The sequence below is a fragment of the Microcaecilia unicolor genome, chromosome 1 (assembly GCF_901765095.1).
Source record: "Microcaecilia unicolor chromosome 1, aMicUni1.1, whole genome shotgun sequence".
In the NCBI taxonomy this organism is placed as follows: domain Eukaryota; kingdom Metazoa; phylum Chordata; class Amphibia; order Gymnophiona; family Siphonopidae; genus Microcaecilia; species Microcaecilia unicolor.
The window spans coordinates 468,098,962-468,123,300 of record NC_044031.1 but is presented as its reverse complement, the minus strand read 5'-3'; the positions used below and the strand labels follow the sequence as shown (position 1 = coordinate 468,123,300).

At 44.6% G+C, this 24,339-nt stretch overlaps 1 protein-coding gene across 1 annotated transcript in view; it reads right to left on the bottom strand.

Moving 5' to 3' along the window:
• Nucleotides 1-24,339, bottom strand: part of RIOK3 (RIO kinase 3) — a 34,114-nt gene that overhangs the window by 7,464 nt on the left and 2,311 nt on the right. The window contains exons 2-8 of the mRNA XM_030213516.1: nt 17,325-17,443; nt 9,331-9,476; nt 8,739-8,846; nt 6,356-6,465; nt 1,965-2,108; nt 975-1,102; nt 528-710 (exon numbers count right to left, since the gene is read on the bottom strand). Of these exons, the coding sequence (XP_030069376.1) occupies nt 528-710; nt 975-1,102; nt 1,965-2,108; nt 6,356-6,465; nt 8,739-8,846; nt 9,331-9,476; nt 17,325-17,443 (938 nt within the window). The remainder of the gene's footprint in view (nt 1-527; nt 711-974; nt 1,103-1,964; nt 2,109-6,355; nt 6,466-8,738; nt 8,847-9,330; nt 9,477-17,324; nt 17,444-24,339) is intronic.

The following is a 24,339-nucleotide window of genomic DNA, read 5'->3' as shown; positions in this document are numbered from 1 at the left end:
CAAAGAATACATCTGATGCTGCTTTCTGGTAGAATACAAGTTATCGCTTAGTAAGTGGTCTTAATGTCAACTGCTTTGTTGACAAGCAAATAAAACAAATATCCCCCCCCCCCCCCCAATCCCACTCTCAAAAATCCATTACCTGAACTAGATATGAAGTTCAGGCATTAAAAGCCTGATTCAATCTACCTCCACACCAGGGTTTTGGCTTTTCCACAGAAAATGAAGTCCCATTATGAATCAAGCCCAGACTTCCTAAGACTGAAACAGAAGACTTACATCCATCAGGTTCAGCAGTCTCCTCATTGTCCACAGAATGTCTTCCTATTCCGATACATCACATCACCTTAGCTCTTAGTAACCCTCATGATGCTCAAGTTAATCTCATTAGTGCGCACCCTCACCAGACTTATGAAGCTAGCCTCTTCAATGAAGTAAACACCAACAAAAAAGGCTGATAAACAAACAGGAAAAAAAATAAAAAGTAGGCCATGACGCTTTTTAGGCCTTATGAACATTTTATATACCTTTTCAGGTTGTGCTTCTCTTTTTCTGCCCACATGCGGATAATTTTGCGTGGATTCAGTTTACTGAAGCGTTCTTTAAATCTGTAGTCATCCTTAATATATTTATCTCTGTTTTTGAATTCATTTAGGGTAGTTTTGAAAACTTTTATGGCACATTCTGGAGGTATATTCTGATCGTCCATACTTTACAAAAAGGGAGGGAAAAAAACATTTGAAATTTAATACAGGATCACACTGCACATACCCTATTAAATAAACAGGAGAGAGAGAAAAAAAAAAAAAAAAAAAAAAAAAGAGAAAAATAAGTTCCAGCATTATGACAAAACCTTCTGTAGGTCTCCACTAAGTACAATGGATGTTTACATTCCCAGCTACAAATAACTGGAATTTCCCATCCATCCCTGCCCAGAGCAACTAGAGTGAAATGGAGTAACATTTGAGATCTACCTTCCTCCACTGGCATGAAATACCACCGATTCTTTCCCTGTACTAATGCAGCCATTGATGCTATCCAGGATTCCAGCATTCACCAGCTTATATAACAGCAACCGTGTTTTGGGGTCCACTGCTTGTTCCTACAACAAAGGAAAAGAATCAAGAAGGTACCACATAAGCCAGTGAGCCTGAGAGAACAGGTCTAGCACTATAGTGCCAGGCAGAACAGAGTATGAATACTAAAGAACCAGAAGACAAAGAATAGAAGTAACCTGCCCAAAATGGGTGTTTTTCTCATCTCACATGAGCCTGGACTATTTTACAAGCCTAATCCTAGCACCAAGAGGAATAGTAAAGGTATAAACTGATTGAAGTGAAATTATTCACCGATTCTCCATTTTACTGGCAGAAATGTGAGCAGTTGGGAGATTCTGACCATGTGTAGTTGGGCTGTTCAAAAATTCAATAATTTTTGGAAGGGAATTCTTAATGTAACCACCATTACTAATTCTCCTTTCGCTTATGTGAAGTATTTGTATTGGGAAAGGGAAAGGATTACGATTAATTCATGAACATGCCTTGAAAGTTTTCATGAACATGCCATGCCTTGATATTTTTCATCATGTTTAACAGCAAGATGTGTTCCCACCAAGAGATGGAAAAGCAAGTCACCTCCATCTTTTGAGGAATGGTATGTAAGCTGTCTGAAATACATTTAATGGAACAATGAAAGGAAAGCAGGGCAATACTTGAGAAAAAAAGGTCAGATAAGATATTCATTTAACTGTTCGATCTATACAAAATTGGAGTTTATTTTGCCCTTGGATATGAAGAGGCACGCAAAGGGAGAGGTTTGGAAAGTGTTTAGATATTTAGACTTTACAACTTTAACAGACACTTATGTATTATTCCGATTTCACATCTTTAAAACAAAAAAAAAAGCTGAATATACAATGCGTGCAGGGTTTGGGAAAAAAAAAAGTCAGACTGGATGTCACATACAGCAGTGGAGTGTTCCTTTTTCTCATGGAGCCTGGCACTTCGACGTTGCTCAGATAGTGAGTGTCGCTTTAAGGCATTGAAGACCTGGTTAGACAGTTTCAAGTCCATCCCAATCCCATCTCCAACTTGGAATTCAGGTGCAAACTGAAAGAAAAGTGTTAATGAGAATCAACAGCCAGTACAATCAACATATCCATCGTTTAATATGGTAAAATTAGTTATTACCTGATAATTTTCTTTCCATTAGTCCCAACAAATCAATCCAGAGACTTGTGGGTTATGTCCCCCTACCAGCAGGTGGAGATAGAGAGAACTTCAGAGGTTTACTATGTGGTCATGTGCAGTCACCTTAACTTCAGCATTGTCAATACCAAAGCAGTGGAAGACGAAAGAGGAAGTCCTCTCCTGCCTGCATAAAGCCCATGTAGGCTCCTCGACCGCTCCTGCGGGAGGGTAACAGAAGGTTTCCTTTGTGTTTTGATTTGCCTTTTTTTTTGTAGCCAAAAATCAAATGAAGGAATCGGATGAAACTGAGGCAACTAGAAGAAAACACTCAACCCAGATCAATAAAAGGCAGGCCTCTAGATTGATCTGTTGGGACTAATGGAAAGAAAATTATCAGGTAAGAACTAATTTTTACCTTCCATAGCGTCCCACAGATCAATCCAGAGACTTGTGGGATGTACCAAAGCAGTCCTCAAGTGGGGTGGGGTACTACAACCTCAGCAGACTGGAGCAATGATACACAGGCCACGGTTACATGCGCTGCCATGTCAAATCTGGAATGCCTAGCGCTGCCACCGCAAGCCTGCAAAGCCTGGCAAGGGAAGGACAGCAGATCAAGTGGGCGTTCTGCAAAAGCCATCCATGGCAGGACAGAGGTCCAAGTGGCCGAACTACAAAAGGCAGCCACGGAAGCCAGATGGGGCACAGAAAGAAGTCAACTGCGCTCTGGAAGAAAGCGCTGCCACCTGCAACAGGAGAGACTGTTCCATACAAAGGCCAGCTGAAGAAATTGCCTCTCTCAGCCAATGGCCACTACAGCTCTTGAAGCCAGATTCCCTTTCTTGTGACCAGCCAGAGGACAACATGAGGGTATGCTGGGAGGCATTTCTGCTCAGCAGGTCAGGAATCTGATGATCCTACCACAGTGTGGGTGTTTCGTAAGGAGTTCCCACCTTCCTATATTTTTATTTTTGTTACATTCGTACCCCGCGCTTTCCCACTCATGGCAGCCTCAATGCGGCGGGCAATGGAGGGTTAAGTGACTTGCCCAGAGTCACAAGGAGCTGCCTGTGCTGGGAATCGAACTCAGTTCCTCAGTTCCCCAGGACCAAAGTCCACCACCCTAACCACTAGGCCACTCCTCCATTATATACCTAAGGCGCTCCAGGTTCTGAATTTGTCTGCTTCTGATCCTGCCACCGCTACATCTGCTAATCCACTACAGTCTTTAGCAGTGCATAAGGCTATGTAGGAAGTCACTTCTGCTCAGTGGGTCATCCCAGGCACTGCCCCACTACGCAGAGACGTGGCTAGGTGGGGTGCAAGGGGAGAAGCTGCCCCCCCTAATGGTCCCGAGCAAAGCAAGACGCAAAGAGTTGACCAACGGAACTCGCTGGTCACTTCCAAGTAGTATAAATGGTGAACACCCAAGAAGCAGGAAGAGAAAAAGGTGGAATGGGATGGAAGGCAGAAACCACCGTATGCAGAAAAGACAGAACTGTGTGCCCGGAAATCCAGAGGATCTCAAACGAATGAAGTTGGGAGTTCTGAGAACCTGCCTGGACTGGATTGCTAAAGAAAACTAGGCTGCCCAGGATGATAGTCCTGGTGTCGTAAAGAAAAGCGCGAGCCTGACCCGACTGAAAAGAACTTGTAGACATGTCCTCAGGAAGACGTTGAGTCTATAAGTCACCCAGGTCTTCCACAAACTTCATGGAGTCCTCAAACAATAGTTGCCCTGAAAAGTGAGCTGACCCAGCCATCGTTAGAAGCTGCATTCACCACCCAGCAGCAACCACATCAAATGACAGGCTGTGACCGCCAAAAATGTCTGACAACCAAAACAAATCATAGAAGAAAACTGGCAATTAAGCCAGCCTCGACTCTACATCTGGCAAGTGAGGAGGTGGTCGACTGTCTGCCTTCTTGAAGGGATCTGAAATCTGTTGCCGCCAGCTACGGCACACCCTAGCAGCCTACAAGCTGCAGATAGCCACCTTGAGGGAGACAGAACGGAAATATCAGCAGAAAGCTGTGTTGAAATCATCCACTGAGACTAAGCTGGCTTGAAGGGAACCATAGAGATGGGGGCCAAAGCAGAGAAGGAACCCCTGAAGTGGTCTGATACGGACTCAGGCCCATGGGGGAATGTCCAAGAAAGAGAACCTTGTGCCCATAACTTGAACCTATTCCCATATCCTGGACCTGATAGGGAAAGTAAAACCTGACTTGAGTTGGCATCTGTTGCTGAGGAGCAAAATAAAGAAAAGGACTTCCCAAGCCTAAATGGAACAGCACTCCCCATAAGCCAAGATTTGTGAGAGAAACAGCTAACTCTTGGTGACACTGATTACCAATCTTAAGGACTGAAGAAGAGTAGGTATCTTGGATGACATTTGCAGAGTCTGATAGACAGCCACAAATCAGCCAGTCACGAGGTATGGATGAACCTTTTAAAGTCAGGAGAGTAAGAACCACAAACCCCAGTCAGGCAGAGAGGAGGGGTTGATGGGGGAGGAAGAGAGGGACCTGGCACCACCAGGTGTGCACCCAAGTCCAGGACACCTCAGACCCCAGGGGACCAGGCCAGGAGCCAATCAATCCAGAGCTGCACAGATATGGCCATCCACCTGCTAGATAGAAAGAATACTGAAGTTAAGGTGACTGCACATGACCACATATAGTAAACCTCTGAAGTTCTCTGTATCTCCACCCACTGATAGAGGGACATAATCCACAAGTCTGTGGGATGCTATGGAAATTCGCCTTGAGTTACATAGATAACTTTACAGAAACAACTTCTGTGGATTAATTTTTTTTTAAAGCATCTTCTGCTCTTAAAGCATGTTTCACACAGAAAATGTTTCCTTATAACAGTCACAGCCAAATGAATGCGTTTATGTACCATCTTGTCACATCCTGCACATGTGTTTTAACCACATAAGTGTCCAACATTGAATACAATGTAATAATACAATTATTGTAATGTATTAGGGGAAAGAAACCTTTAATCATATGTTTAGAGGAACATATCTTTAAATGGACCTGAAACGGTCTGTGTTTCGGCGCTGAGCACCTGCGTCAGGGGTTGAGAAATGTAGCAGAGTACGTACGGCTGTATTGTAACAATCAATATGCTGCGATGCTGCGCTGTCTCATTAAGATAAAATATCATATAGATGCAAAGACTTTGCATAAGATCAAGCGGAGAGATGCTCTCATAAACTCCTCTAGTCACGAAGCAAGCCAAATGAATGCATTTATGTACGATCTTGTCAGCTTGTGCAGACTTGCTCACACATCCTGCACATGGTGTTTTAACCACATAAGTGTCCAACATTGAATACAATGTAATACAATGATTGTAATGTAATGCAAAACACAACACATCAGAATGTACCATCTAATAACCAAAGCCACATTGAATCGAAGCCTATTTTTGGATAATTGTGGGATATAAGAATGAATATATGGACATTTGTTGTGCATACACCAGAAAAGCTGGACTTGCCTTCAAGGACCAAGATGAGACCAGTATACAGCCATTTGGCTATTATGTCATGCTCATCGTTCCAATCACATATCTCCATTGCATCAGAAGTATCACTGGTTACCAGTTCACCAATGTGCACTTTTCAGTATTAGTCCTTATATTCAAATCCCATAGGATGGTCTCCCTTACTACCTTCCCTCCCCCCCCCTCACTAATCCTTACTCGCTGGGTCCATCTCCTCCATTCAATTAACGATCAGTCTAGTTTTATCCAGCCTAACAGGCTCAGTTAGACTCCACTCATCACGCCGCCCGTTTCCACTGGAATTCTCTCCTGTTAGATATTCATGCAGAAACCACATTGAAAAATTCCTGGTTGTTTGTCAAGGCTTTCACCACAAACTGAGCTGTTGTCCTCCCCCCCTCAATCTCATGCTGTCTGCCCCCTCCCTTTCCCTCTCTACTTCAAGTCCCCCTACCCCCCCATCTCCTCACTCCTCTTAGTACATGATCTATCCACTTTCTAGTTCCTTTTCTCTTACTGTTTTTTTTTTTGAGTTATGCAAACCACCGAGACCTGCCAGTTAAATATGGCAGTATAGCAAATTTAAATCAAACCATAAACCCATCCAGGTAACAGACCTGGGTTGAGTGTTTTATTCATTGCTACTTACCTTCTCCATGCGAGCAGTATTCTTTCTTCCACATACCACCTCATCATGCTTTGTGGTAATATCTTTGCCTTTTCCAGCAAATCCCTTTTTTGGAATCGTGGTAGGTTTATCTGCAAGCCAGAAAATGATGCAAGTAGATGACAGAATACAAGCAGTGCTCATTTACATTTTCTAAGTGACCATGAGAAAGATGGCCCTAATAGGATAGCAGTTCCACACTAATTCTTTGACTGGAATTATACAGAAAGGCTGTATATCAAATCCATTACCACTTTACATATCAGCTGAGTATAGAATGGATTTAACAATTGCTACTTTCACAAACAAGGCTCCGCTTCTGCTATACCTAACAATCCTGAGCCTGCTAATTGTTTAATGTATTTGCTCCCTTAAAATTGCCAGAGTTAGGCCTTAAAACCTCCAGGAGAGCAGCACAAATGGACTACAGGTCTTGCAGTACACCCCTGCGGCAAGGTATTCACTATCAGTGGCCACCTTGCTGCACAGGCTTGCAGTCCATTTGCAGACCTGATTCCTTAAAAAAAAAAAAAAAAAAAAGTAAATTCACCCCCCCCCCCCCAACTCTCACTTTACTTACTTTTAATACTAATATCTTAGTCTTCAGAACAATAGTCTAAGAAAGATGTGTCCATGCTAGACAGTAAGGTAGAGGAGTCCAATATCAGCCACCAGAAGATGCCTATATTCTCTGAGCTTATCAGTACCACTGCTTTATATTATTAGATCCCGGTTAAGCCAGATATATGCATTCAGAAAAGGCAAATATTATGCTTTACCTGCCGATAATTTTCTGTCCTTTACTTCAGCAGATGAATCCAGAAACTATGGGTTGTGTCCCTCTACCAGCAGGTGGAGAAAGATTATCAAACTGAAGGCAGTGGTACCAGACTGCCAGCCCTTCCTTCACTCAGTATATGTCTCATCACCAAGCAGAAACAGGCAAATGAGACCAGAAGCCTTCCTCACAAACAAATCGTATCAGAATAAATACCGTGTGAAACAGCATTAAAGTCACCAATCATCCTCATCTTCTGATTTTTTTTTTTTTTTTTTTTTGAGAACAATAAAGGTGAGTTGGTCGATATTGTGTATCTGGAATTTCAAAAGGCATTTGATAAAGTACCTCACGAAAGACTCTAGAGGAAAATGGAGAGTCAAGGGATAGGAGGTAGTGTTCTATTGTGGATTAAAAACTGGTTAAAAGATAGAAAAAACAGAGTAGGGTTAATTGGTCAGTATACTCAATGGAGAAGGGTAGATAGTGGGGTTCCCCAGGGGTCTATGCTGGGACTGCTGCTTTTTAACATTTTTATAAATGATCTAGAGATTGGAGTAACTAGTGAGGCAATTCAATTTAGTGAAGACAAACTCCTTCTGAGCCAGGCGGCCAGCCACCTCCTCTTCTGTGCTAGATTCCCTGCAGAAGGCAGCAAAACCTACCCCAGATCCCCAGACGGAAGCCCATGGGAAGAAGAGACAGGCAGAGACTGAGGCAGAGGTAAAGTCCTTTTAAGCAAATAAGCTCGATGCAACAGTAGGACAAACATGTCAGAGGAACCTGTAGATGCTGCCAATAGCCCTAAAGGGGTTTTCCATGGGAGTACAGGAATCTCCATTGCTAGAAGGGCCACTATCCACACCAAGACAGGAGGCCTCAGAAACCTCCATTCTCAGAATGGCAGGAACTGCATCTGCTGGCGCCAGCAAAACCACCAAACAGGAAACAGCCAGCTCCAGCGAAATAGAAGTGCTCGCACCCACCATGGCGTCAGAGCAACTAGCCGGACACAGCCATGATGCGGATTTCAGTTTAATGCAGTGGGAAAATCAACAGCTGTCTGCCACCATGCACACCAAGCTTCCCCCGCCCCACAGCGGCAAAAAACAAGTATCAGGAACTTACCCATGCGGTCAGGAGGAGCATGTCCGAGGTAGCAGCAACCCCCACCCCAGCCAGGAGCCTGCTGCTGAGCAAGCACTGCAGGAAGAGCCAGCTCTGTCTCCTTCCTTCCGTGTCCCCCCCCTACTTTTTATTTTTGAAATAGAAGCCGAACAATATGGGGGGTTTTATTGACCACAAGCACTCAACTAGCTAAGGTAGCCCAGGAGGAGTACCTGAAAAGAAAAATCCAGGATTTGATGAAAAAGCCATCTACCAGCTGCTGGAGGGGCTGGCTGTCTGGTACCACTGCCTTCAGTTTGGTAATCTTTATTTCCATCTACTGGTAAAGGGACACAACCCATCACTTTCTGGATTCATCTACTGCAGCGGATAAGGACATACTTATTTAACTTTAGAACTCTTGCAGAGCTGCCACTGTCTTGACTTTCTTTCTGGTCGAAAACAAAAGTCACAGCTTACCTGCCCTGTAAGGATCATGACGAGTGTCTTGCCAGTCAACCTCATCCTCTGAGCTATCACTGTCCTCATAAGGGTGCACCTTCCGATAATTCTCAAAGGAGATCGAAACTACAACAAAATACATTACAATATTGCACATTACCTCTCATAGCATGTATCATGTGTCCTAAAGACTTTTCCTCCATTCTGGATATATGAGAACACACTCTGTCCTTTATAGTTGCAGTCACACCAATACAATAAGAGTACAAGAAAATAGGTGAAGGGGCACACTATAAAACAGTATTAAGACCTGTAGCTGAAAACAGGAAACGAAAGATGCCAGAAGTTATTTAAAACTTGAAGGGGCAAGGGGAGATCAAATTGGACTGCAGGGAAAATGAGGCATATTTTCAAAGCACTTAGCCTTCCAAATGTCCATAGAAACCTATGGAATTTTGGAAGGCTAAGTGCTTTGAAAATATGCCTCAATGTCATCCCTAAACAGCCAAAAGCAGGTATAAAGGGCAAACCCTTCCCCCCAAAACTCAAATGGCATAACAAATTCAGATTAAGCCTTTCAATGCATCTTGTGAGGATGCCCTAGCAGTACCTTTGCTGTCGCCATTAAACTTCTTTTCCTCTCTCCGAAGCTGGGCATCATACTCCCTATCAAACTGGGTCTGCAGCATCTGAGCCAGCATCAGGTCACTGGATGTATCAATATCATCTCCGGTAAGGAAAAGCCCCTCCTCAACTCTAACCACAGCAAAAGGACATAAATATTAGCTTACATTATAGTACAAATTTTCCTTAGGCCAAAAGATCCATTATAGTATGTATACTGTAACAAGTTCAACAAGTAAAGAGAAATTAGCTCTTACCTCATAATTTTCTTCTATTAGTCCTCCCCACTATTACAGAACCTGTGGGATAGTTGTGTCCATCAACCAGTAGGTGGAGATGGAGACCTGAAGACTGCACTGAGACATCTCTCTTGGCATCCAGTCTAGCTCCTCAGTATTTACATAGACAAGTAGTGAGGAGAAACTCAGAATTAAAAAAAAAAACCCCAAACAACTCTCTAACCTAAACAGACGAGCAAACGTGGATCTTTCATCTCTAGACACCTTGTAGAGAAGGGATATGCAGGAAGCACCATGAAGGGTGACTATCATTATTTGACTCATTACTTTGCACCAACTAAACATCTCAGAAACGTCGGCAGCCCTCTGGAATAGTGGCAAGGAGCAATGGAAAGAAAATCCATTAAGACCTAATTTCTCCTTCCATTATGTAGCTTCCCACTATTCCAGAACCTGTGGGATGTTCAAGAGCAGTCCCTAGAGTGGTGGGATCCTGGTGCCGCTGCCCTGAGGGCCTAAGCCCCAAAACTGGCTTCCGAGCACACTGCAATGTCCACCCCACATCTAAGAGAACGAGCCCACAAGGCCTTAGGAGCTTGCTTCTCTGCAAGCAAATAAGTTGATGTGAGTCTTGTTCAGCTATCTAGCAATTGTGGGCTTGGAAATCAGGAGGCCAAGCCTCTGTTTACCAACAAGTGCAAATAGTGCTGATTTGCAAGACTCATTCATGACTTCCAGATATCTGAGGACTTTACGCACATCAAGAAGCTTCAAGGAAGAATATCCCTTCACCCACTCTGTGAAAGATAGAAGCTGCACAGATTGGTAGAGATAAAATGCTGATACTACCATTTTTGAAAGAAAAAGGAAGGAAGGAACCGTGCACAAGGAGACCCCTGCCTCCAAAAAGCAAAGAAAGGGATCCCAACAAGAGAACCTGAAGCTCAAACCCTGTGTGTCATCAGCCACCAAGAATGCTATTTTTAGTGTGTTCTGTAAAGGAGGCCTTCAGTGGCTCAAAAGGAGGCACATGACGCGCCCAAAACGACTAAATTAAGATTCCACTCTGGAATGGCGTACAAAAAGGAGATTGCAAGTGGCCTGCTCTCCTGCAAAAGACATCTTCTGTAGTCGGCCCCTGAAACAGGCCAAAGCCACAACCTGAACTTTTAGAGAACCCAATGCCAAACCATTTCTGAACACCTGCCTGGAGAAACACTAGGATGTGCATGATATGAGCAGAGAAAAGAGAAACATCCACGCTCAGAACACCAGCCCTCAAACATCCTCCACACCCTTCCATACACTATGGATGTACAGCATTACCAAGCATGAAACAAGGTAGCAATGACCAAATCATGACTTTTTCATCTCAACAGAGCCCTTTCAATGGCCAAGCTGTAATACCAAAAAGGCCATAGATCCTCCATCAACAGACCTTGCTTCAGTAGGCTGTATACCTGCAAAAGACAAGGCGGATCCCTGACCAGAAGGTCTGCGTATGCAGTCTCTGCAGCCAATCCAGGGCTACGAGAATTAACCCCGGTGAAATGTAATCCTTTTCAACATGCAGCCTACCATGGGCCAAGGAGAGAAGATATACAGTAGATGCATCTCCAACCAGGGTTACAGTTCAGCATCCATCCCCAATGACCCTGTTTTTTTCCGGTGGCTGACAAACTTAGGTACTAGCATTCCTTTTCATCGCCATCAAGTCCAGAAGTGGAAAACCCCAATCAGTCCACTACCAACTGAAAACCCTGGCTGGATAGTTCCCATTCTTCTGGGTCCAAGGAGTTCCTGCTGAGAAACTCTGCCTCCACATTCAAGGGACCCAGCGATATGAACAGCCAACAGAGAAGATTCTCTCTGCTAACTCACGAGAGAAGCTGCCTCCACTGCAATTAGAAGGCTGTGGGTACCACCTTGCTTGTTGATTAAAGCCACTGCTGTTGCACTGTCAAAGAAAACAAACTGAGGCCTCTATCAGAAAGTGAGCGAAGTCATGTAAGGCATTCTGTAGTGCCCCAAGCTCCAAAGTGATTTATCGACCAATGAGACGCCTGTCCAGGCGCCTGTGCCAGATGGAACTTGTCCCCAACCCTAATTGCTGGCATCCATTACTGGAAAGGGAGCTCAGAAAGTCAAATTCCTGGGCAGCCACCACCACTGCATATTCTATCTGGCAACCAGAGTGCAAGGAAGAGGAAGGTCAATTCCACAACACTGGAGACCAGCTGAGGAGGATAAATTCATTTAATGGCCGCATATAAGCCCATGCCCATGGTGCTGCTTCCATTACTGCCGTCATTGACCCTAGAACCTGGATACAGCTCTAAACCTTGGGCCTGCTTTGACTGAGAAGACAAATCTGTTGAACCAGCTTAGATTTACTGCTTTCTTGCAAGAAGATCCTTTCCTGTGCTGTGTTGAATAGAACACCCAGATACTCCAGCGTCTGCTATGGAGTTAGTCTGCTCTTCTTGAAATTAATCACCCAACCAGACTACGGGAGACAGACAACTTTGTTTGTAGTCATCACACTGTGTGAATAAGCCAGTAAGGGCGCCACCACCACCATACCCTTTGGTAAATGTTCTTGAAGCTGTGGTAAGACTGAAGGGCAAAGCCCTGAACGGGAAGTGAAGGCGCAGCATCGCAAAACAGAAACCTCTAATGTGGTAGGCAGGGGTGGACTGACAATGTAACCAACTAACCAAGTAACAAAAATTATTAAATGGAGGCTAGAGGAGAGTGGGCCCTTGAGGCCTGCCCTATTGTCCCAACTATCAGTCCACCCACTGGCAGCAGCCATATGGGTATTTGCAAGTATGCCTCCTTGAAAATGGAGGGCAGTGAGAAATTCTGCTTGAACTGAGGCTATGACTGCTCTTAATGTCTCCATGTAAAAGCGGGACACTCAAAAGCAGCAGTTTAGACCTTCGAGATCAAGACCGGATGAAAGGTGCCTTCCTTCTTTGGGACAATGACGTAGACAGAGTATCTGCCTTGTCCCTGTTCAGCCTGGGGAACTGAACAATGGCCCAGAGTGCCAGCAAGGAATCTATGGTGGCCAGAACCTCAACCGCCTTAGTTGCTTTTTAACAAGGATACTGCAGGAAGAGAGGAGCGACTGGGCAAAAGAACTCAACTTGTAACAATACCCAGAACCCATTTTTCTAATGTGATTTTGGCCCACTTCGACAAACTCCTGAAGATATCCTCCCACTGGAGGAAAAGAAGAGTGGACCAGCCTTACATCATTGTGAAACTCTGGAGGCACTGAGGGCTCCAGCTGACTGACAGGACTTCCTGTGTGCATGAAAGGAAGACTGGTGTAGCAAGACTTCTGACCAGACCAGGCCGGTACTATCTATTGTCTTAAAATCAAGATAAGAGAACCTCCTGAAGACAGATCAGAGGCTTTCAGCTTATCCTCCGACAACTGCTGTGGCTTAGTTCCCCCAGTTCTTTCAACAAGTTACTGAGATCTTCTCCAAACAGCCACTTGCCCTGAAAAGGCAGTTTTAACTTGATGTGACCGACTGAATCCGCTGCCCAATTCCAAGAGAGCTATCTCTGCTCAATTTTCAATTCTCTGTCTCCAACTGGACTATCCCACAGGTTCTGGAATAGTGGAAGCTATGTAATGAAGTGAAGTGAACACATTAAAGAAAGCTTTTCAGCCTAGTCCTTGGGGCACACCTAGCCAGTTGGGGTTTTCAGGATATCCACTGAATTCAATCTGGATATTCTGAAAACCTCGACTGGCTGCTTGTGCCCTGAGGACTGTTGAAAACTTCTGCATTACAGGAATAAAAGGTTGTTTAAATTCAGGAATGTGTTTTAACTGAGACACATGTATAAAGATTAGGTACATATGGTTCAGTACATTGAGACAAAATTGAACAGTGACCTTGTGTAAAAGCACTTAAACCCATGGGACAGGAGGCAGCAAAGGCTAAAAGCAGAGGAAGCAAAATTTAATTGAAGGATCCGACACAGCTCCTGTTTCAGCAGAATGCCCGTGTCAGGGGTCATATGGATCTCATACAGCAAATGCTTCCTTGTCAATAAAATTTGCTCTTCTGTTATCCTTCACCTCTTCTGTCCCATTGGTGCCTTCTGATCTGCATTACTCATTCCTTCTGCTTGCTTGTGAAGTCACTTAACTCACCACTGCAAGCCCTCTGGGGCCTGGGAAATGCCTACTGAACTTGAATAGAACTCATATTGAGCTACTGAAAAGGGGTGAGCTTAACCTACATTTTTTAAAGAAATAGGTGCCTCAAACAGGCTTCTCCTGATTTACTCAAAAATCAGTATTGCATTGAACAGTAAAACCTGTCAGATATTTCATACCAAACGCTCTTTTTCAGAAATCAATGACAGAGCAAGACTTGTTTACTCTGCCAAAGTTTTATTCCATCAAAACAGACTGGAAACGCACGAGATGTTTAAAATTGCTTGCACCAGGAACTCATTTACTACATAACATGCCAAGATTCTCTCTCCAAAGTGGTGGTACAATTTTAGTGTTATTGGTAGACGAGCAAAGTTTTCTAAAAATTCACTCAAAATGTGTTAGTAACAAATGGATATCAGTGCAATATAAGAAAGCTTTCAATTAGTTTCAGTATTAAATCCACTTTAATATGGTTAATGTTAGCTTTTGATGCTGTACCTAACATGCAAAGCGGTTTATAAAACAGTAATTTATCTGGTTTAACACTGGCTATGAATAGGTTAAGTTCTTTGCTGTGAATCTTTGGGGCTGAAAACCTAACTTTTGGTTGGATGTCTTGATGATCGGCCAAAAGTTAACCAGACAGGGTGGCAGCAGTCTTGATCAGGGGCATGGTTTCAGGTTGGTCAGACAGCAACAATATTCACTATCCTGTTGACTTTATCGCTGCAACAGATACAGCAGGCATAAGATGCAGATAGAGACCCAGCCTTCTAAGCAAAGAGCATCCTATTGGATATTATCTTTTCATCTGCTTTTCTCTAATACTTCAGAATAGTAGATCTACTGGGGGAGTGAAATAATTTGTCCCCGGTCACTGATCAGTACCCTTCTCCCAAATCTCAATCTGTGTCACCAGCTTTCCACTTTTCTGTAGCTTATACTGGAATTGACTGAGTCGTGTTCCCCCTTGGGCCATATTTATTTGTTTGTGTGTGTGTGGTGGGGGTGGATCTTGCCAAATACTTGTGACCTGGATTGGTCACTGTTAGAAACAGGATGCTGGGCTTCATGGACCTTTGGTCTGTCCCAGTATGGCAGTACTTATATTCTGGTCCAGTTTAAATTTGATGTTTGGAAGCTGCTTTAAACCTGAACTAATTCTCTGGAAGTTTTCTCTAGTGGACTGTTGGTTTGACTAGATTATAAAGGGATGGTGGCTTGCATCTACACAGCCCAGCATGAGTCTAGTAGCACTTTAAAGATAGTGTCCATTTGGGTCATTTATAACATCAAGGCCAATATAAGACAGTTGGCTTGCATCTTGGGCACTCTTGCTTTCTTAAACTAAATAGATGGGTTTTCTGAAACATTTTACCATGCAAATAAGAATTTCTCATTTGCAAAAAACCTTGAATAAATGTCCTCAACCATCCTAGGAGATTATAAAGGCTAGACTTGTTAACCTATAGTATATTAATGTGATTTAGCATTGGTAAATAGGTTCCATTGATGACAATGAGGTTGCAGCTTACATGTATTAATGCACAACCTCAATGGTACACAGTCAGGGCCTTCAGTGAATCCCCAGCCTTGTCAATTTGTTTTTTTTTTTTTTTTTTAAGGCTTGCAGCATCTTCTCTCCCCTCCCTTCTCTTTCTGCTGCAAATCCAGTGTCCCCCTCTTCCTGCAATGGTCCTTCAAACCCAAGCTCAGGGTAGGGAGGGGTGCTGGACTTGTGAGGTAGGGGACATGCTGAACTGCAGGGGATGGACAGAAGAGTGGGAGAGGTGCTGGACCTGGAGAGGGAAGAGAAGAAAGATGTTGGTGTGTGGGGAATAGAGGGAGGAGAAACATTCTGGACCACAACGGGGTTGAAAGGATAGAGAAGATCCTGTTGGGCAGAGGGGAGAAGCTGGACACAGGGAGGAATATGGTCACAAAGGGAGCTGATTAGCATGAGGGGAGCTTAGGTACAGCAACACAGGGTCAGTGGTGGAAAGGGAGAGAGAGAGAGGGTATGAAGACAAACGGGCAATGTGTGTGTGTGTGGGGGGGGGGGGGGGGGTTAGGGACAAGGATACAAGGGTGATGGGACACCAGAGGGAGACGAGGACACAAAGGGAGATTGGAGAATAAGGACAATGCTGAAAATATCAAGCAAAGGGGGTGGGCAGGCACACAGAAGGGTGCCAATAGATATAGGGAGACAGAGGAGCAATTCAGACGTGGGAAGAGCTAGGGACACAAAAGGGATATGCTGGACATAGAGAGGATAGCAACAAAAATGGTAAACACGGGGGGAGGGGAGGGACACGGGAATGATGGACATGGACAGTGAGACACTGGCAAAGGCAGGAAAGCAGAAATTAAACTGGAACCAAGTCAATTAAAATGACCAGAAAGCAAATGTAGAAAATTTTTTCTATGTAGTGATTAGGAATATGCTAGTTTTTAAAATGTATGTCTGTCTGTCAGAGCTGGTATCAGACATGGTTCGGGTCCAAGGCTGAAATTAAGAATGGGAAGGGAACCCCAAAGTCCGAGTTGAGGCAGGCAAGCTTGGTCATCTGTGCCCACACCTCATCCTTGACATTTGCCATCTTTATATTTTGCTCAGCTCAGGGGGAAATGCATCTTTCATTTATCTGGTGTTTGCTACATGCAAGTCAGGCTTGAGGTTTCAGTTTAATTTTTCTCTACATCTTTCTATTTCTAGTTTGTAATTGGTTATTCTGTGTTTGGTATCCGTTCTGTGTGTGAGACTGGGACCAGGTATTCTGTTAACATGTATTTTCTAGTTAGATATCTGAGTAATTTGACTTGTTCAGTTTTCTCCATTGATGTATTGGGAGGCCAGGGTGGGGGCTGCTGAACACCTTTCTGGCTTTGAGGGAGGGAGGGGCTGTATTGATACCACTGAGCCCCTCTTTTTTGGCATGTAAACTGAATGTCTTGTAAATGTTACTGTATGCCACAGCCCGCCCAGGCTTAACCTATTATTTCAGTTCAGCTATTTAGGCTGCTGGAAGAAGTGGGGGAAAACTATAATCAGCATCTTTACTATATTAAATAAGCTGAGTCACTGAGTCCTTTCACTAAGCCAAGGTAGAAATCAGCTGGTGGTAAATGCTGAGCCGCCCACAGGAATATAATAGGTGTCTCAGTTTTTTCTGCCAGCTTTTCTACCATGGCTTAGTGTAAAAAAAAAAAAAAAACAACCCTTTATTGACTCCACCTCAGATCATCAACTATATTATGTTCATATGGAATGGGGGAGATCACAAAAAAAAACCCACCAGGAAAATCCTTTTAAAATGGTCTGTTGATTGGACAAAAGAAATCACACTAGGGAAAAATCTGTTACATATAATGCTCAGATTAGTTCACACACCTAACCCCCACTCTGCTCCAATAGCAACAGAAAGACCCCGTGCAGTCTGTATACTAAGGCCTTCCACATCTAAACTGAGCTTAAAGTTCAACATCAAAACACCTAGAGCAGAAGGTATGTGTGTCAGTTTTCATCACTTGTATCCTTTCTACTGAACTTACACCACAGTTTCCGGGAAGGCATTTTCTTCTTCCTGCTGCAATTCCTTTGCCAATTCTTCACTCATAACATCTGCTAAGGAGCATGGAATTGTTGTACTTTCAGGAACACTCCATGGGCACTGCAAAAGAAAAATAGAGATTACCACGGCACAAGTTGGATGATTGTCCCAAGGTCATTCTTTCTTAGAATATGATGTAAATGATAACATCCTCTGTATTCTCAAAATCTCTCTACAAAATTTGCTAGGTTGATAGTGTTTAGTATTAGAATTTATTATTTTCAATCTGCCCTTATCCAGGGCAGAGCACAACATACATAAAAATAGACATACCACAGGCTAGACAGACAAAGCAGCAACCAGCATAATTCCAATAAGTAACTATTAGATGGTTTCTGTTCCAGAGACCTTATTCACATACAGGGGAGTCCTCTTCAGGCAGTTTATTAGATTTTCAATCATGACAAAAGTATATTTGCTCTTTCAAACCTTTTAAAAGGCTTGATTTCATGTTCTCAGCATTTTCATTATCTCACCCAAATTTGTCCCTTAGTAATTAACAAATTACGGTATTCTACACCTCATGTGCATTTACCATCAGTGCACACCCAAATTGCACTTCTAAACACTGTCAAGAATCCCTCCGAGTAAGACACACTAGTGTTATGCAAGTATGAACATATCTGCTCCACTACAAAAAAGTAGAAGTTCATGTGTATGTGTGGTTTGCCCGTCACTTTTGATAAGCCTTAGTTTATAATCAAACCCCCTAGATTTCTGTGATAGCTTAATGGCAGATTCTCTTGACAAGGTAAGGAATCCTGTACAGGCTGTGAAGCTGGAGTCTGAAGCAATTTTGGGTGTAGTTGGTAAAAACGTACCAGCTTCAAAATAAAATTTAACATTATAAATTAAGTTTTATCATTTGTACTGGTAAAAATATAAGTTATATTTACTTGTAATTTAGATCCAAAACAAAAAATGTAAAGCCTAACATCAGCAGGTGTTGAAGCTAGAATCAGAGAGTCAAGTCAGGCAGTAGAAAAAGAGGAGTCTGAGTTGAAGGTCTGGTGTGCCGACTCCACAGCCCTGATCCTGCAGCCATGTTTTACAGTAAAACTAAACTCATCTGCATTGCATAATTAAAAAAACAAATTCACTTGAAAGAGAAAGGAGTGCGTGTTTGCCATAGACAACAGAGAAAGAGCTACACTGCGTGACATCTTGGAGCCCACAGTGGAGTTCTAAAGTTCTTGAGCATGTGTGGGTATTTCCATGCCAATTACCTCACCTCCTCCATACAAGAGGGGGTATAAGGGTGGTGGTAGATGCATTTCCCTGCTGTCTACAGAGAACTTCTGTTACAGCTAAGTGGAAGCAATCATCTCCTTAAGCCACCTGGAAATACTACTAAACCTTTCCGGGACCCTCCAAGCAACATGAATAGGCTCTCTCTGCGCCTAATGCTCTCAGTCGTTTTCACATAGTGCTTCAGAACTCTTCCGACATCCAAACACCGCCGATCCTTTGAACCGAAGAACCTAGAACAGGCAAAACCACCAAATGAGATAAATGAAAATGCGAAAAGACCTTAGGAAGACAGGAAGGAACCCGACATAAGACAACCCAATCCTTAGTGAATTCCAAAAATAGGGACCAGCAAGAGCCTATAGCTCAGATACTCTGCGAGCCAAGGCAATGGCTACTAAAAATACTGTCTTAAGCGTTAAATCCTTCAGCGCAGGAAGCCAAGGGCTCAAAGGGTGCCCTAGTAAGAACTGAAAGAACCAAGTTTAAATCCAAAACTGGAAAGACAGCCCTAGGAAGAGGACAGAGAAGACTCGCTCCCTGAAGAAACCATGAAATGTCCGGATGGTTAGACAAAGCCTTACCCCAAATGCGCCCCTGAAAACATGAGGGTGCCGCTGTTTGGACCTTTAGAGAAGCTAGTGCCAAGTCTTTATTAAAACCCTGCTGCAAGAAATCCAAGACATCAGGCACGGAAGCACGACCGGAAGAAATGTCTCGATCCAAACACTATGCCTCGAACCCAAGCCAGGTTCTGATATAATTAAGAGAAGTAGAATGACGACGTGATTGAAGCATCGTGGCAATCACACTGGCGGAATAACCTCTTTTCGTCAACCATGCCCTCTCAAGAGCCAAGCCGTAAGACAAATCTGGATGAACCACTGGATCCTGTACTAAGAGCCCATGAGACCCCCACAGCCTGAGTGGAGAACAGATGAGAAGGCGCATGAGATTGGTATACCACAGCCTGAGAGGTCAATCCGGAGCTATCAAGATTACAAGACCTCTGTGTGCTTCGATTATTTGGACGACCCTAGAAGAGGCCAAGAAGGAAAGGCATACACAAGTCCCGACAGCCAGGACTGAAGAGAATCCACGCCACTTGCCTTGGGGTCTCTCCGTCAACTGAAGTATTGAGGCACTTTTGCTTTTAGATTTGAGGCCGAGAGATCCTTGACAGGAGATCCCCAGCAATCCACGACTGTTTGAAACACCTTTGCCCCGAGAGACCCCTCTTCCGGGTCTAGAGTGCGCCATCCCTGCTACACGTGACGCCGAAATAGCAACCAGACGACTCTCCAACCAAGTCATGAGCTGTGCTGCTTCCTGTTCCAGGAGACGATGACTCATTCCCCCTTGACAATTGACATATGCCACTGCTGTGGAATTGTCCGACGGGATGTGCACCAACTTGCCTACGAGCAGAGGGCGAAACGCTTCCAATGCCAACCGAATTGCCCTGGTTTCAAAGAGGTTGATCGAGCAGGAAGCCTCCTGGCAAGACCACAGACCCTGAGCATGCTGACCAAGACAGGGAGCTCCACAACCTTTGAGACTGGCATCCATTGTGACTACTGTCCACTGTGGCAGGTAGAGAGGCATTTCCCTGGACAAGTTGGGTATCTGTAGGCACCAATACAAGCTGCTGAGGTCCCACGTTCTCAAAGGCAATTTCAAAATTTCTCTGGAGAGACCATCTGGACAGCAGACTTTTGTACAGGCCTCATGTATGCCCTGGCTCACGGTACCGCTTCTATTGTTGATGCCATAGTGCCCTACACTTGAAGATAATCCCTTGCACAGGGAACCAATCTGCGGAGGAATGCCTGAATCTGGGCCTGCAATTTGCGAATCCTGCGCTGGGGGAGAAACATTCGGCCTTGAACCATGTCAAAGGAAACCCCTAGGTAGTCGAGGGACCGAGAGAACTAGGCAGCTCTTAAGGAAGTTGACCACCCAACCTAGAGATTGCAGAAACTGCACCACTCGATCCGTGCCTGTAGGCTCTCTTGATAAGACTTTGCTCTGATCAGCCAGTCGTCAAGGTACGGATGAACTAAAATGCCTTCCTTCTGGAGACTCACAGCCACCACCATTATCTTTGTGGATGTGTAAGGAGATGTAGTGAGTCCAAAAGGAACAGCCTGAAACTGGTAATGCCTATTCAAAACCGTAAATCAAAGAAAATGCTGATGCACGGGCCAAATAGGGATTATGCAAGTAAGCTTCGGTCAAGTTCCCTGTAGGCTCTCTTGATACTCATTCTTCCCTCAAAGAGTTGAAGGCTGGCTGACAACCTGCAGGAGATTAAACAAGCAAGGAGCCCAAGGTGGGGGGGGGGGGGGGGGAGATCCGGTCAGGTGAGCCCTGGATCCAGCAAATGTACCTTCTTAGGGAGGACAGGGATAGACCGAGCACACTCAGTTCTTTCACCTGTCCTGTAGGACATCGTGAAGCAGGACCGTCACAGCCTCTCTAGGAGGGGAATCACAGATAAAGATTTCGAACATCTTAGCCCTGGGCTCGTCCTCCATCTCTAAACGAACTGGAATAGCAGCTGCCATTCCACCTGACAAAAAATGGAAAGGAAAGGCTCTCAGGTAGAGATTTTTTTTCTTTTCTCAGGAGGGGAGGGGATCATGTGTGATATAAGTATCCACCTCCGAAAGATAACATGGATCCTTGTCAGATTCCTACACGTGCTCCTCAGTGTCGGCAAAGATCTCGTAGGAAGGCCAAGTCTGAGTCTGACTCAATGTCCTCGAAATTGGTGTTGAGGTGTTGGCTTTACCCTAACTGGCAAAGCTTCCTCCACCAACATTGAGGGGGTGCCAGAAAAGGCGACACCAGCGTTAGACCTCACTGCAGGTTGAGGGTTGACAGGGATTGGCAGGCGCAAGCACCCCAGATGCCAATGCACTATGTTGTAAAGCCTCGCAAGTGCTCATCAAGAAAGGCCACCAGGAATGGCTGAGGCGTCTGTTTGGAGACAGGCTGCTGCCGAAGCCAAAACGGATACCAGTCCTGGCTGCATGGAGACCCACGCATCCACACTTCTTGTATGGCGGGGAAGCGGTCCTCCCAGCGCCGCTTCTCAGGGACAGAGTTCCCTTGGTGCCCTGGAGCTCTCAGAATTATGCGTCGAGGGGGGAACCAATGCCGATGCTTCTTAGTCTTCGCCTAATGCCAGTCGAAGTTCCTCACTGCCGACATCAAATCCTCACGTCGCCTCGGAGTCGGGTCCAATGCCAACTGGTCTCAAGGGCCCTGCACAGCAGTTAACATCGAGACAGGTGGAGACCCACTCGATGCAAGTCCATTCCCAGTGTCCGAGACAGGCCTAGCAGCCATGTGGACCGATGCAACTCTCAACATCAATGCCAATACCGACGTCAATGCCAAGGATTCAGACCGTGTTCCAATGAGCCTCTCTGGCCAGCTGGGTCCATTTCTTCATACAAAGACACAGAACATAGCTGGAAGGAATATGTCCAGGCCTAAACACTGAAGACATCAGAAATGAATGTCTTTTCTCAGTGATGATCCTATTGGACCGGGTACAGTACTTAAAGCCATTAGGAACCTTTGGTAATATGTAAGTGAAAACAGCCATGGCTAAATCAAACTGCTCTGACAGTATTAAAAAAAAAAAAAAAAAAAAAGGCCAAACACAGGGAATGAGTCCCAACCAAAGGGAAAAAAAACCCCCCAAAAACCTATTTTTCCTATACCATCTATTTGCAAAGCAAGTCAAAATATTGTATAATATATATTATAAAAACAAACTATCTATAAGAACTCCAGAAAATTATAGGCAAGAAAAACATTCCATTCACACCAGAAACAGATCATTCACAAAAAATAAAATCAAAGTGGGGAAAATATACTTAAGATAAGGGAAGATAAAAAGAGGAAAAAAAATAGGAAAAAGAGTCTCCCAGGGAAGGCTCAACTCACTAAAAAAAAAAAAAAACAACCCACTACTCACACCACAAGATTTGAGGAACAACAAATAGCACATCATCTCTTCAAAGAAAAGGGTCCTGCGCTCTTGCGGTGGGGGACACTGTGCATGTTAAAAAATATATATATTAGCTCTTTAATGCTCTGCACCCTGAGCTGGATTAAGGCATAGGCAAATTAGGCATGTGCCTCGGTCCCAAAAGTTTAGGGAGGACCTGTCAGATAAGCTCAGGATTCAGGAGACTAGGATTGCCAACTGTCTGGATTTTTTCAGTATTCTAAAAATTGTGCATTACCTGCCTCCAAGCCAGAATGATGGCTAAGTATGTGGATATTTTTCAGAGTTTAGCCCATGATAGCACTCTAATGCGCCCCCTTTCCAGTGCAGAGGCTGTGGTAGAATCCAGCCAATGGGAAGGCTCTAGTAGTCGCAGGAAGGGAGGGGCTGAGCAAGGGCTTTGGGGGAAGCTGAACTCTGCACAGGGTGTTTGGAGAGAATCAGTGAGTTATCTTAGGGAGGGGGTGGGGGGATATTGTTGCAAAGGAGGGGAACGTGTGAAGGATTTGCTATCTGCTGAGGAAAACAGGCAGCAAATGCCAAAATTTTACATAAACATAGTAACAGTAGATGACGGCAGAAAAAGACCTGCACGGTCCATCCAGTCTGCCCAACAAGATAACTCATATGTGCTAATTTTGTGTATACCCTACTTTGATTTGTACCTGTGTTCTTCAGGGAACAGACCGTATAAGTCTGCCCAGCACTATCCCTGCCTCCCAACCACCAGCCCCGCCTCCCAACTACCAGCTCTGGCACAGACCATATAAGTCTGCCCAGCACTATCCCCGCCTCCCACCACCGGCTCTGGCACAGACCGTATAAGTCTGCCCAGCACTATCCCCGCCTCCCACCACCGGCTCTGGCACAGACCATATAAGTCTGCCCAGCACTATCCCTGCCTCCCATCCACCAGTCCCGCTTCCCACCACCGGCTCTGGCACAGACCGTATAAGTCTGCCCAGCACTATCCCCGCCTCCCAACCACCAGCCCCGCCTCCCAATCTTGACTTAAGCTCCTGAGGATCCATTCCTTCTGCACAGGATTCCTTTATGCTTATCCCACGCATGTTTGAATTCCGTTACCGTTTTCATTTCCACCACCTCCCGCGGGAGAGCATTCCAAGCATCCACCACTCTCTCCGTGAAAAAATACTTCCTAACATTTTTCTTGAGTCTGCCCCCCTTCAATCTCATTTCATGTCCTCTCGTTCTACCACCTTCCCATCGCCGGAAAAGGTTCGTTTGCGGATCAATACCTTTCAAATATTTGAACGTCTGTATCATATCACCAAAGGTAGGCAGAGCTGGTGGGAGCTGGGTGCACTGCCTGAAAGAGAATGTGAGCTGCAGGACAGAGCTAGAAAGTGCATGTCATGTACTTTAGGCTGTTCCACCATCCTTTTGATGAAAGAGTATTTTCGCAGATTCCTCATACGTCTATTTCCTCTTAACTTCATCGTCTGCCCTCTTATTTCAAATGAAGAAAAACACTGGAATGAGGGGGTATACAATTAAAATTACTACTCTTTCACCAAAAGAGTGGGGGATGTGTGGAATGGCCTCCATGGACTCGCGGACAGCGTGGGACAGGCATGTGGGATACCTTAGGAAAGGGAAGAGTTAGTGGTTACTGAGGATGGGCAGACTGGATGGGCCATTTGGCTCTTAACTGTCATCATGT